Here is a 13,726-nt window from a genome sequence, read left to right on the forward strand (position 1 = left end):
AGAAGAAGATAAAGTCGAGACAAGTGGCTTCGCCGAGGTGTTATTGTTATGTCAAAGATGGACGGAAATGAAGCAATAAACGTCAAAAAGACGACAGTGATTACCTCAGCTGACCGCATCCCGCCATATTGGGATCTAGAAACAATGGCCGCGACGCGCTGTCAGTGGTGGGCTGGAGCGGAAAAGAGACTAGGTGATATAGGTTGTCGATGCTGCCTGATAACGACTCGTGTTTTGACAGCACGGGTTGATATCACGTTACCGTGCTGTGGATATCGAGACGATTAAGTCGGAGTTGGTGTTTTGGGGTAGATGTTCTGTACGAAGATAATATAAAATAGAGCCAAACGTGTACACGTTCATTGAAAACACTAGCCTAATGCAATTTTATTCATTTACTTATTTTATTATTTTTATCGTATTTTTTTTATAGAAAGTTTTTCACTGAAAAATGTGAAAGGTTGGGTGATAAAATATACATAGCAACGTGTAGCTGAAAGCAGGGCCGGGTTTAGACTTCGGGGGTACCGGGGAACTTCAGGTTCGGGGGTCCCTCAACATAGAAATTAATTTACATGACAAATAAAAAAATGAACTAATTTTATAATTATTACATTATTTAATAAAGAGGGGGGGGGGTCCCTCTGGCAGGGGGACCCGGGGCAATTGCCCCCTTTGCCCCCTTATAAATCCGGCGCTGGCTGAAAGCCTAATATCAAATTCAAATATTTCCTTGACGATGGTAAAAAATAGTTTTAATCAAGGGGCCGATATTCATAGGCTTCGGAACATGAAGCTATTTCTCGTTCCAGCCAGTGCACCACGACTGGTACATCAAAGGCCGTGGTATGTGCTATCCTGTCTATAGGATGGTGCATATAAAAGATTCCTTGCTGCCAATCGAAAAGAGTAGCCCATGAAGTGGCGACAGCGGGTTTCCTCCTTCAATATCGGTGTGGTCCTTAACCATATGTCTGACGCCATATAACCGTAAATAAAATGTGTTGAGTGCGTCGTTAAATAAAACATTTCTTTCTTTCGGAAGATGACAACTGGGAGGGGCGGCTATATATTAATCTCATTTTTAATTGGGGGCAATGCCTTATCTTCAGATGGAGAAGGGACAGTAATCACACACACACGCACACGCACACGCACACACACACATACAAACGCGCGCGCGTGCGCACATAACGCTTACGACGCCTTTGGACGAACGCTTGTCACAAATTGTAGGATTGATTTCCCGCGATGAACCCATTCATGAAAAAGTTGATTTCAACATTTTACATAATGTTGATTCCTATTACAATAATCGTAGAGTGTGCATGTTCAATAAATACTGTTAAACAGTACAAAACTTGGTGTATTTTCAAAGGCAAGTTTGAAGCAAATGTGTGACAAAACTTTTCCTGTTGAGCAAAATATCAAAATGGTGGGAATGGGGTAAACTGTGTCACTGTGATTGGGGTAAGTGGTGTCAGTTGGTGCTATTTGAAGACATGGCTTATTTTACTCCATTGTGGCACTTGTAGGTTACCATGTTTGTATTATTAAAGTGAACAAAATGAAAAACTTTACTGATATTACGAACTTTATGTTTAACATGTCATGGTTAGTGATATGTTGTTGGTTTGTTACCATTTTTCTCAAAATAATTCATAATGTTTGACCGTGTTCAAGTTTCTCTGTCAATAGTTAAAATGTTTGCGTTACTATAATTGCACTCAATGAAAACGTTACTGGTATTAAGACCTTTATGTTTGACATTGTTGGTTAACATTTTTACAAACACTTTCATTATGTTTCATTGTGTTCACATTTAAATAAACAATTTTTTTTTTAAATGGACCAACTTACCCTTTGATGTGGCACACTTTACCTCAACAGGTGGGGAAGTTGATCCATTTAAAAATATATTTATGACGAATCATCAGACTTCAGGTACTGGATCTATTACGCCAGCTTCACTAGGAAGTATTGGTACAAGATGTATACATTACCCTATTGACCACCCCTCAGTATGCCATACTTAACACATAGGACAGGAATGAGTAAAATACGACCCAACTAACCTTCCCCTCCCTTATGTGTTACATGCTAGCAAACTCCCTCTAGGTTCCAATGTACCAAATCATTTCCTCTTGCCCATAATGTTAATGTTAAGACATTTAATTAATGTTTTTATTACCAACACTCATTTTTGCTGCAAATTTCAGTACCATTTAAATTTTTAGAGGGTACCCTGCGCTGGTTGCAACCTGATGTGTATAGGAGAAGCCACGGTGACGTCACATGTTTTGATCACGTGGTACCGCGCGAGCGCTGGTAGGCAAGAAACCAGTTGACAATACTGGCATTAGTAGTAATGAACAATCGAATGTTTTTCCGTCAATTAAATCAGTGTAGACTAGTTTTGATGAATGGTATTTTGTCATGGTAATTTCATACGTTGTTGTTAGATGCACAAGTCACTGTAGTAAGGATTATGAAATTAGTTTCATCAAATACAGTGGAAGCGAAACGTTGAACAGTTAAAGCTGACAACAATCAACTTTGCCCATCCCACAACGGAGATCGTCATTTTATACAAGGTTTGTTTGTATGTTATTCATTCGTAATACTAATACACGTCAGTATTTATTGAAATGAAAATTGAAAAGATAATAAAAAAAAATAATAATAAAAATAAAAGCCCCCACCAAACTGACATGGAAACAAAGATGCCCTGTGAACAGTAGGCCTACCCAGTCAATCGACAAAACAACGTTTTATGTAACTTTTGTGTTTGTATTGACAGATCCATATAGTGGGTAAAACAAAATCTGAATATATTTTATATTGTATTATGCCATAAAATATGTAGGTGGCTGGAGTATTTATATTTTTAATTAAATAACAGGGAGTGTGTGTGTGTGTGTGTGTACAATCAAGCATATATATATTGTTTCATATGAAAATGGTTCTGAAATATTTCCATTTATTAATTATATTATATGTTAATTATAATGTTTTACTTTTTGTATTGAAGAAGTGATCCACAGGTGTATTTGTAATGTGTAAGTTGATTTTTTAATAATAAAATAAAAGGTATAAACATTTCAGGGTGGGATATCAAATGTATTAAATCATTTGTTTGGGATTAAAATAAGTAAATACTAATAATAAAACTGGATATTGATCCACAAGTTGGTGATAGCCACCATATTTTATTAAAAACATAAATTATGTTACATGCATTTATTATATAAGTTATCTGAATTTGTTTGCAGCAAAATAAAGAAGAAAAAGGGGAGCTGATTGTATTTACAAGTATTATTGTCATCAGTGACAGATGTCATATGTCTTCACAAATACATTTATGTGTATTCAAATATTTCCATAATATTCAATATTCACAATATAAAACTTTCATACTTATATATCATAGAAATTTACCAACTTTCTTATTTTTTTCTAGGTATCAGTGATCCCTGTTTTGTGGACAAAAAGAGAACCGGCAACTCTTGGATGAAAAATGGGCCTTTCACGATGAATTAAGGGCGTTTAAGTTTTAGGGTGAATTAAGGGATGCTAAGGAGAACACTGGTATTGGATTCAGCGATTCTTTTCTACAGTATCTCATGTTTCTGTGCATAAGAAGGATACCAGAACCTTTTCACTGACTTTCCAAACTACCATGTGCAATATTATTGGGGCTATCCAGTATGTGATGATGACATTGATAACACTTGGATTTAATCTTTTTTTACCAGGATCTCTATTTTCTAATAAAACAGACTTTACAAAATCAATAAAATTATATCGAGAAACAATAGACAACACATATTTATTATTTTCTTTTTCTATTATCATTATAAACCAATGATCAAATGATATTTGCATTGTGTTAATGTGTGTCTTACATTTAAACATTGTATTGTTACCATTTACAGTAATTTGTTGTTTTAACTGGTTTATTAATCAGGTTGAAAAGTGATAGCCTTTGAAACTGTGCCTCTTGTCAAAGGTAACTGACACTGTTTTAGATTTGAAAGGAAGGAATCTTTTTATTTAACAATGCAATCAGTCATTTTAATTACGGATATATAGAGTCCGACATGTTTAGGGATCACACAGATAATATTAGGGAGGAAACCTGCTGCTGTCACACAATGGATTACTCTTTCCGATTAACAATAAGGGTCTTTTATATGCATCAGCCCACAGACAGGATAATAAATAGTGTAGCCTTTGTTACACCAGTTGTAGAGCACTGGCTGGAATGAGAAATAGCCCTATAGGACCACCAACAGGAATCAATCCTAGATCGACTGCGTATTAAACTAGGTCCTGGCCTGCATGGGATTAGGCGATTAAAATATTAATGGCAATTTTTATGTATATATATATATTAAAAAATAAAAGAGACATGCTACAAAATGTTCTGAAGATGTAAAGCACAAAGGTGAGGGACCAAGTAAATTAAATTTGAGATGTATCCGGTTTAAAAGGCTAAGTTCTGTACTAATATTTAAAAAGGGACGCTGTAGCTAGAGGGAGAAATGTATGTGTGGTCATGGAACATGTATGGAAACTAATTTAGGTTTCCTCCATTTTAATACAATGTGTTAATATGTATCCAGATATCAACAGTTTAAGGAATAAAAAAGGACTTGATAAAATTAAATAGTTTTAAAAGTTTTTGTAAAGTTTTCTAATAAGATACTTGCTTAAATTTATTGTTCATGAAAAAGCCTTACAAATGAACCAGTAGACAAGTCTGATGTGTTATATATATATATATAACTACTGTCTATATACGGTCTACTGGTTGTTCATTTGTAACAAATGTTCATATATATATATATATATATATATATATATGTATGTGTATCTATATGTACATATATATGTATCTATATGTACATATATATGTATATGTATATATACATATATGCATATATATATATATATATGGGTTATTTAAAATTGTTTAAAGAAATAATTTCCTTTAACAAAGTGTAGGCCAATTATTTCTTTTAAACAGTTTTTAAATAAAAATATAGGCTACTCGTTTTATTTTATTAGTTTTATTTGTGTGTGCGCGCGCTCGTTTGTAATGCTTTACTTGAAATATGGACCAGACGCTTTAAAAATACATGGACTAAAAATATTTATTCAGGTGAAAAGAAAAAGAAAAAAAAAGGAAGTTTGCTATAGTTTTGAACTCGGTCAATCGTCAAATTTTATGGGTGGAAAGAGTACATGTATCTCCTCCATACAGGAGCTATGTAGAATAGCGTTCCCGTGCTACAAGCGGTAATTTAAGCACGTGTTGGCCATTCTTTGCTATTCACGCTACGCTAGTTCGCTTTGTTACTAATGGCCATTATGATAGACTTCTGCCTACCAGATGCGCGCGCATGCTGATACGTGACGTCACTTCCCTAAACACATGGCTTCTCCTATACTGCATAACAACTGTAAAACAAATAAAAGTGTATTTATTTATTAGAAATGGATTAAAAATATATATATATTTGCACAAATAATCAATTTCACACCTTACAACCAACCAGAGCTGCTGGATTTTTTTCTCCACAAATATTTGTACCGCGAACTTTGACACGGAACTTTCTTCTTTGGTACAATGCAACCTCTAAGGAACATTCCTTTTCTGTCGTACAACTGGTTAGAGTTATGTCCCTTAGAGCACTTGACAACATTTCCGGGACGAAGGACGCTACGAATTTTGTGCAGTGATGTTTACCGTCATTCCTCTTATTGTGATAGCCACTGTTCATTTATCAAACGCTAAAATTGAAAGTTTACCTCCAAAAGGTGTTACCAAAGGTTCTTATTTAAAGCAATGAACATTTGTTTTGTCAGTTTTCTTATACAGGCTTAGATTTATTGTCCGAACCAAATTGTTAACAACTACGAAAAATTACTCTCCTACCTTTAATTGCCGTTAGATTTCCTCCAAAGTTTGTCCAGACACAAATCGCAAAAAAAAACACTACAAATATACAGATTCCACACACGAGACTGCAACGATGTAGCCGATATTGTCTTTGCTGAGATTGCATAGGGAAAAATACATGCAGTTTTCTGCCGTCTGCCATGTTGCTTGTTTATGGAATACTCTTCAAAAGGGTTGAAAGGCTCCAAAGTATGTGACACAATTAATATGAAATCGATGATCTCTAGTGGTATCATTAAAATAATAATAATAATATAAAATAAAAAAATATGATGTCATCACGTTTGCTTTTATATCATAACATGTTATGACGTTGTTAGATTAAGTCCTATCCTTTCACCCCTCTTGAAGAATATTCCATAAAAAGTCAAAATGGCAGCTGATACAAAATTACATGCTTTTTTTCCCTATGCGCTCTCAGCGAAGTTGATATAGGTGACATGGTTATCATCTGGTATGTGGAATCTGTGTCATTGTAATGGTTTTTTCAAGATTTGTGTCTGGACAAAATTTGGAGGAAATCTAACGGCAATTAAAGGTAGGAGAGTAATTTTTCGTAGTTGTTAACAATTTGGTTCGGACAATAGATGGTGTTTACGTTTGATGTTTTCTGACGTTTCTCAACTTTCTGAACGTTTATTTTGATAGAACGTCTTAGTCTTATTAGGACGGTGCCACTGAATGATTTAGCGTTTTTGTTAGAACTGAGATTTTTTTGGTTCAGGGGCGGGGGGCGCGCGCAATGTAGTTCACTCGGTTGAGCACTTACCTGAGGTGCTTGCGTTGCAGGATCGAACCACCTCAGTAAATCTGTTCAACTGATTGGTCTTTTCTTGTTTCAACCAGTGGTCAAAGGCCATGGTATGTGCTTTCCTGTCTGTGGGAAAGAAGCATATAAATAGCCGATGATTAATTAATCAATGTGCTCTACTACTAGTGGTGTTGTTAAACAAAACAAACAACTTTTTTTTGTTCAAGTTCTTAGTTTATATATGAAGAGTTCAGGCGCAAAACGCAATATATCAATTTTTTCAGTAAAAATGGGTTTTTTAATTGGCGTATATTGCGTTTTGATTTTTTTTTTAAACGGAATTTACCCAATACAATTTCATAAGGATTTTTTGCAGCAAATCATCGGGCCTACGATTAGCCCTGAAGAGTTCAGGTGCAAAACGCGATATGTCCATTTTTCATTTTTAGTAAAAATGGGTTTTTTAATTGGCGTATATTGCGTTTTGGTAATTTAAAAAAAGGGATTTACCCGATACAATTTCATAAGAATCAATCACGTTTTGCAGCAAATCAGTGGGCCTACGATTAGCCCTTACTGACATACAATAATGGCTTTAACTAAAAACTAGAAAGAAAATGGTTTATATCACGTTTTGCGCTAGAACTCTTCATATATATATATATATATGTATTGATCATGCTTGTGTTTATAGTAGCTCCAAATCGATTTGATACAACAGAAAAAGTATCATCCGTTGACCTGTTTCAGTGAGGGACCTGTTTGTGCACAACAGTATATGCATTTGAAGATTTCTGACATTGTTGACTTTTGCAAAGGGAAAGTTAAACAAATGTCTGTCACATTCACAGAAATGTTAGTAAAAATAAGGTTAACACAAAAAAAGAAAGCAAGATTGAACTTAACCCATTCATGTCACAATTCTTAATACCTTTTTTCTATGATTTTCAAAGACTAATTTGAAAAAAAACTTAATTTTAATTTTATTTTTGTTGTCTGTTCTCAACTGTACTGCTATCTTGTTATTGAAATCACGTGGTTGCCACGTCGTCTGCTGGTAAAACTCTCTTTACAGATACTTGCCGAAAATATATGGTCCTTATAATATATGTTTTAACATAAATCTTTTTCTGGATGTCTGTTTATTTATTAAAACTCAGAATGCAGCTTATATATTTTTACGAACAAATTTTACCATTATAAACATTCATTTGCTCAACTTATAATAATTTATTTAAACTATTTTAAGGCAAATTACGAAATGGGAGTCCTCTAGAACCAATGTTAACAGACAACATTTTAGGAAAACAAATATAACAATTCCCCTGATGTCTTGCATACCAGTAAATGTTTTGATAAAACACTGAAAAGGTTTTCGTTTGAAAGTTTTAGCTGTAAGCTATACCACTAAACGTTTTACTCACTGAAACAGGTTACGTATTTAACAATATTTACTGTTGAGGCATGTTACAGTTTTTGACGCATGTGAGGTAAACTTTACTACATAGTGGCTAGTTTAGTGCTCATTTGAAGCATAGAAATACTAATAAAAATGTAGCTATTTCGATAACAACTGTCTGTTTATAAATATTGATATGCTTTAGAACCGAATGCTTATGCTCACCGAAACTGGTTCACCCATAATATAATTTCATTAATAAAATCCTGGGTAGATTATATTGACACCCTGGTCATTGATGAACACTAGATCTTACTGAAATATTTTTCTCTTTTTTTTTCAGAAGTGTACTGCATGGGATGTGAATACATGGTGAAAGGTAAGCATGGACTATGAAAGTTTGAAAGTTTTTTAAAGGATCTTAGTGTATTGTGGGTTTTTGTCTTACCTTTGCTAATAAAAAGGTGAAATATAGGTATTACTTTTCTAGTGGCAACCGCATGAACCTTTGTGTTGAAGTTTAAAATTAAAACGTTTATGTTTTGATAAGTTTTTCATTGTAACTTGGTTTATAGTTGCATCTATGAATGTTCATTGCAGTGCTACATAGCCACAATTCAATTATTCCAAAATATTGACAACAGGTGTGATATAACAGTTATGTAGCTAGTTGAATAACATATTTTGGGGGACAAATTAAATGTATATATGCATTTATTTTGATGTACAGTTTTGTTGATCCATTCAGGTCATCTGTCCTGTGACAGTGCCTTTGATTAACTGGATGACAAAATGTTTATTATGTTGACATCCAATATCCAGTATTTTGCCCATCCATCCATCTTGCCTTCCATGCATCCACTCACCAAATCACTTGATAGTTCATTCGTTCGTTCGTTCGTTAATTCGTTCGTTCATTTGTTTGTTCGTTTGTTCATTTGTTCATTTGTTCATTCATTCATTCATTCATTCATTCAATTGTAGCTTTGGAAAGGATTCTGTCTGTGCCATCTGCAGACTTCATGGATGTGCGGGTTGTGGAAGCGCTGGGAGGCGTGTGTATCGAAGAGAGTTTTACCTCAGCTGATTTCTCTCCAGATTTACTGGTGAAGTCGTGTGAATACTTGCTGGGTAAGTTGCATTCTTTTCCACACGGGGTGCAGTGGTAAAGCGCTCAATTGATGAGCTGTCAGTCTGGGATCAATCCCCTTCTATGGGCCCATTGGACTATTTCTCGTTCCCGCCAGTGCACCATGACTGGTATATCAAATGCTGTTGTATGTGCTATTCTGTCTGTGGGATGGTGCATATAAAAAGATCCCTTGCTACTAATCGAAAAATGTAGCGGGTTTCGTCTCTATGACAGTGTCAAAATGACCATATGTTTGACATCCAATAGCCAATGATTAATAAATCAATGTGCTCTAGTGGTGTCGTTAAACAAAACAAACATCTTTTTTTCTTCAATGGGTGCGTCGGCTGTGATTATGTGTTGAAATAACTATCTATATATATAGGCCAGAGGTTAAGAAAATCAAATGTACCAAAGTAGAATTAAATATTCATTTGACGGTTGTGTTATTATGGCATTATTAACTCCTGTCATGGAAATTTTATCAATTTATTAAAAAACAAACATTATTGTTTACAGGTACGATGTATTTTGATTTGCCATATTCTTAATCAAACACTTGGTGATTCACATCTTAATGTATCTCACTACTATTGTTTTAACATTTGCCTTTGTAGCAATTAAACCAGAAAAAAGCAATATTCACCTTTCTGCTTTAGGAGAAAAGAGTAGCTCCTATGATGACTTTCTGCTAAAAAAGACCCAACGTTCGCCAACATGAATTTGAAATATTACCACTATACTTTGAGGGGGTTTGAAAAGGGAAGCAACTCTCATTAAACCTGAGTAGATGGGGCAACACACTACATGATATGGCATTCACTTCCAGATGCAGGGATGAACTCTGTTTTTACACCATAATTATGAGAGTTTGACCCCCCATTCAACATTGCATTTATAACCAAACAGTTCAATTAGTTCTGATTCTGACAAAATAAAATTGAGAAAAAGGGCATTTTTTTTAATGGAACCATATTTGACTTTTTGTCATTTCAGATGGCCATAGTGATATCATTGAACCACTTCTGATTGGTCATTATGTTCGACACGACCGCCCCAGTTACATGGAGCTGGTTCAGCAGATCTGTATCGATCTCACCAAGGCTTGTCCAGGAGTGAGTCCAGAGATGAATGCACAGAATGCAGTACGTTGTTTTACAATAATCACGCAATTAATTTAATCTCTCGTTCGACCCCCGTCAGTGGTTCATTGGGCTATTTCTCATTCCAGCCAGTGCACCACGACTGGTATATCAAAGGCAGTGGTATGTGCTGTCCTGTCTGTGGGGAAAGTGCATATAAAAGATCCCTTGCTGTATTAGAAAAAATGTAGCAGGTTTCCTCTGATGACTATATGTCAAAATTACCAAATGTCTGGCATCCAATAGCCGATGATTAATGAATCAATGTGCTCTAGTGGTGTCATTAAACAAACCCAAACATGTTTTTATCTCTCAGTCCGCTTTGCTTTCAAACATTGTAATATCGGATGTAGCTCAGTGGTAGAGAGCTCACCTGAGGTGTGATAGGTAGTAGGGTCGATTCTTCTTGGTGGAACCAATGTTTTCGCTCCATATCATAGGCGTTGGAAGATGCCATTGACTGGAGGAGTCAGTAATGTATAAATTCACATTCCAACATGGGATGGAGGGATGCAAGTAATGTATTATTTTGGGAAGGGGTGTGTGTGTGTGTGACCACTTGTATTATGTTGTTTATCAAGGATCAAATTTGACTATAACATAAAACTTACTTTTAAAATTGGGCATATTGCAAAATTGAATGTTAAAAAAAAAAAATTATGTCCCATTGAGAAATTACTAAATATCGACTACGGTATACAAATTAACAAGCATGTATCATTCTCTTAAGTCTTATCTTTAAAATCAGTACATCTTTTTGTTTCAGGATAGTCGTGTGTTTATAGACAGAGGCACGAACCAGTTTGAGGTGAAACCAGGTGACAATATCAAAATTTCTAATCCGGTGAAAGAGTCTAAAGAAGATTTGTAGCAGAAGATCTGACACATACGCTGTTATACTATACCTCAGACCAACCTGTAACCACGGAGACTTACTCGTGTAACATTTACACCGATACTGATATGGAGATTTAAGCATTTCTCACACATTTTCAAAATTCTTTTTTCTTTGTGCTGTTTTAATTATAATATTCAAAAATATTTATATTGACCTACGTAACTGACCTATTCATTTCTTAGTAGGTTAGATTAGAGTACAACTGTGTTGTAATTGATCATTTGCAGACATTAATGCTGGTAAAATTGAGTTTTACTAGCAATGCAAAGCAGGAACAGTAAAATAGATATTTGTGGCTGTAAAACCAGCATTAATGTCCACAAATGGTCAAATACAACATAGTATATTTTTTAAAATAAATTATTTGTGTAAATAATTTTTTGGAAAGAACAGAATCCTTTTACTACTGTCGTGTTTCAAGTCATCCACCTTATAGAATAGTTTTAGTGCTAGCAAATTAAAATATGTTTTTAGTAAAAATAGTTTTGAAAAATAGGAGAAACAGTTTTATTACACGGAAAGTGGTGTTACATGTAACATAACTGTTGCTCCTAATTTAAAAAAAAAAGTTTTTTAAATTGTTTTAACAGTGACAATGCTAACAATTATTACCGATGTCACTTATTCTGAATACTCATCACCACGACTGGTGCTTAATAATGTGTACATTGCGAAGATTCATCATTCAGCGGAGTCGCCATATATTTTGGCATTCCTGTTGTCATCACACACGTTAAATAAACCCTTAATAAACAGCATTTAGGTCATTACATTTACAAGAACACACATTTTGCTTCTGAAATATTTCAAAGGTGATATTTTAAAAATAATTATGTTCTACTAAGCAGTGAGAAGTAACATGAATATTTGAATAGGCTTTTGGGGAATCCCCAAAATTTCTGACTCATTAATGTTCGTTTTCGTGGTGCAAATTGATTTGATTAGCCAATCAAATTTTGCGTTGTATGCAGATTGAATTGTTATTACATTTTCATTGATGGCCTTATTAGATTGATGCAGACTTTACTCACAGAAAATATGACACTGAGAGGGATTAGTTGGTTTACAATACTTGTAATTATATTCTTTTTATTGGAGTTTTACCAAAAAACTAAAAACATTTACATGTAATGCACATTATGAATTTTTTTTGTTTATCACAGACTGTTAACATATTTTGTTTTGTTTTAGTTTTTTCTTCTTGTGTAACATTTTTATATTGCTAGAACTATAATCTGAGATCACAAAATTAATTATTAAATAGGTGCAATATGCGATATAAAAAAATTAAAAAATTCATGGGCATATGATTGAAAATGTGTGTAGATGGAAGCATTAGTAAAACCTAGCTTGTGGTTTTAACAAGTGGGTAGACATGCATAAGTGGGTAGACATGCATCTGTTAAAGAATGAGATCAACCATAATGAGATAAGTATAGGCTTATGTAATGGAAAATTAAATTTAAGAAAGTCCTTAAAACTGCAGTCTGTAGTTGGGCTTTCTGCCAGAAAATAATTTGAGGGTACTTAAAAACAAACCAGACCCTAACTGCATTAGTGCCCGTACTACGTGGTTATGGGTTTGAAATTTTTTGAAATTGAGATACTGTATTACATACACTTTGCAAAATATTAAACAGCCGTTCTCATGCTATAATTTGTTTAAAAATTATAAAGATATATCCATTATATATATAATGTCCATTAGATATAGCAACATTTTGAGGTATGTAATTTTACCCTCCATACCCTCGGGCAGAAACCCTGTCAGTATATTTTTTACTATTGAATCATAGTAAGTTTCTCTTTGTGACTTGACACTCTTCGATATTCTGTAGATGCACTTACATTAGACTTGTCTTTAACAAATGGTTTGGGGTGTAGGACAAGTAAATTTATTTAATGTGTCCGACTGTTCAAGTCCACTAAAAATCACAATATATTAACAAAATGATAATTTATTTAAGGATTTGACACTGACCTATATCTGAATATGTTTTGTTTCCGGAGAGAAACTACTTAAATATTATTTGACTCTTTCAGCAAAAATAATGTGTTAGGGTAATTACATTTCAGATGGGACAAGTAAAAATGGAGAAGCACTTGATCCTATGACTGAGCTAGATCACATATGACAAGAGGAAGTTGAGACATAAAACTTGAGTTTGTTTTGTTTAACGGCACCACGAGAGCACATTGATTTATTAAACATCAGCTCATCTATTGCATGTCAAATATTTGGTAAATTTGACAGTCTTAGAGAGGAAACCCGTTAATTTTTCCATTTGTAGTAAGGGATCTTTTTTATGCACCATCCGAGACAGGATAGCACATACCATAGCCTTTGATATGCCAGTTTTTAGGGCTAGCTCTGCCACTCGCGAATTTAAAAAATAATTGGAGAATTTTATTTTAATTTGGCAAAATAATTTCATGAAA

General features: G+C 34.2%; 1 protein-coding gene across 2 annotated transcripts; it reads left to right on the forward strand.

The window, feature by feature from the left end:
- The first annotated feature begins 5,716 nt into the window (after positions 1-5,716).
- LOC121378894 lies at positions 5,717-13,571 on the forward strand. 2 transcript variants are annotated; one of them, XM_041507256.1, is made up of 5 exons: positions 5,717-5,835; positions 8,459-8,494; positions 9,100-9,246; positions 10,244-10,392; positions 11,156-13,571. In XM_041507256.1, exons 1-5 carry the CDS (start codon positions 5,745-5,747, stop codon positions 11,258-11,260), a joined length of 528 nt encoding a protein of 175 aa, XP_041363190.1. In that variant the 5' UTR covers positions 5,717-5,744; the 3' UTR covers positions 11,261-13,571. The 2 variants fall into 2 exon arrangements, with proteins under 2 accessions (XP_041363190.1, XP_041363191.1); XM_041507257.1 differs by having other exon boundaries at positions 5,717-5,823.
- Positions 13,572-13,726: the final 155 nt, after the last annotated feature.

This window comes from Gigantopelta aegis, chromosome 8 (assembly GCF_016097555.1).
Source record: "Gigantopelta aegis isolate Gae_Host chromosome 8, Gae_host_genome, whole genome shotgun sequence".
NCBI lineage: Eukaryota > Metazoa > Mollusca > Gastropoda > Neomphalida > Peltospiridae > Gigantopelta > Gigantopelta aegis.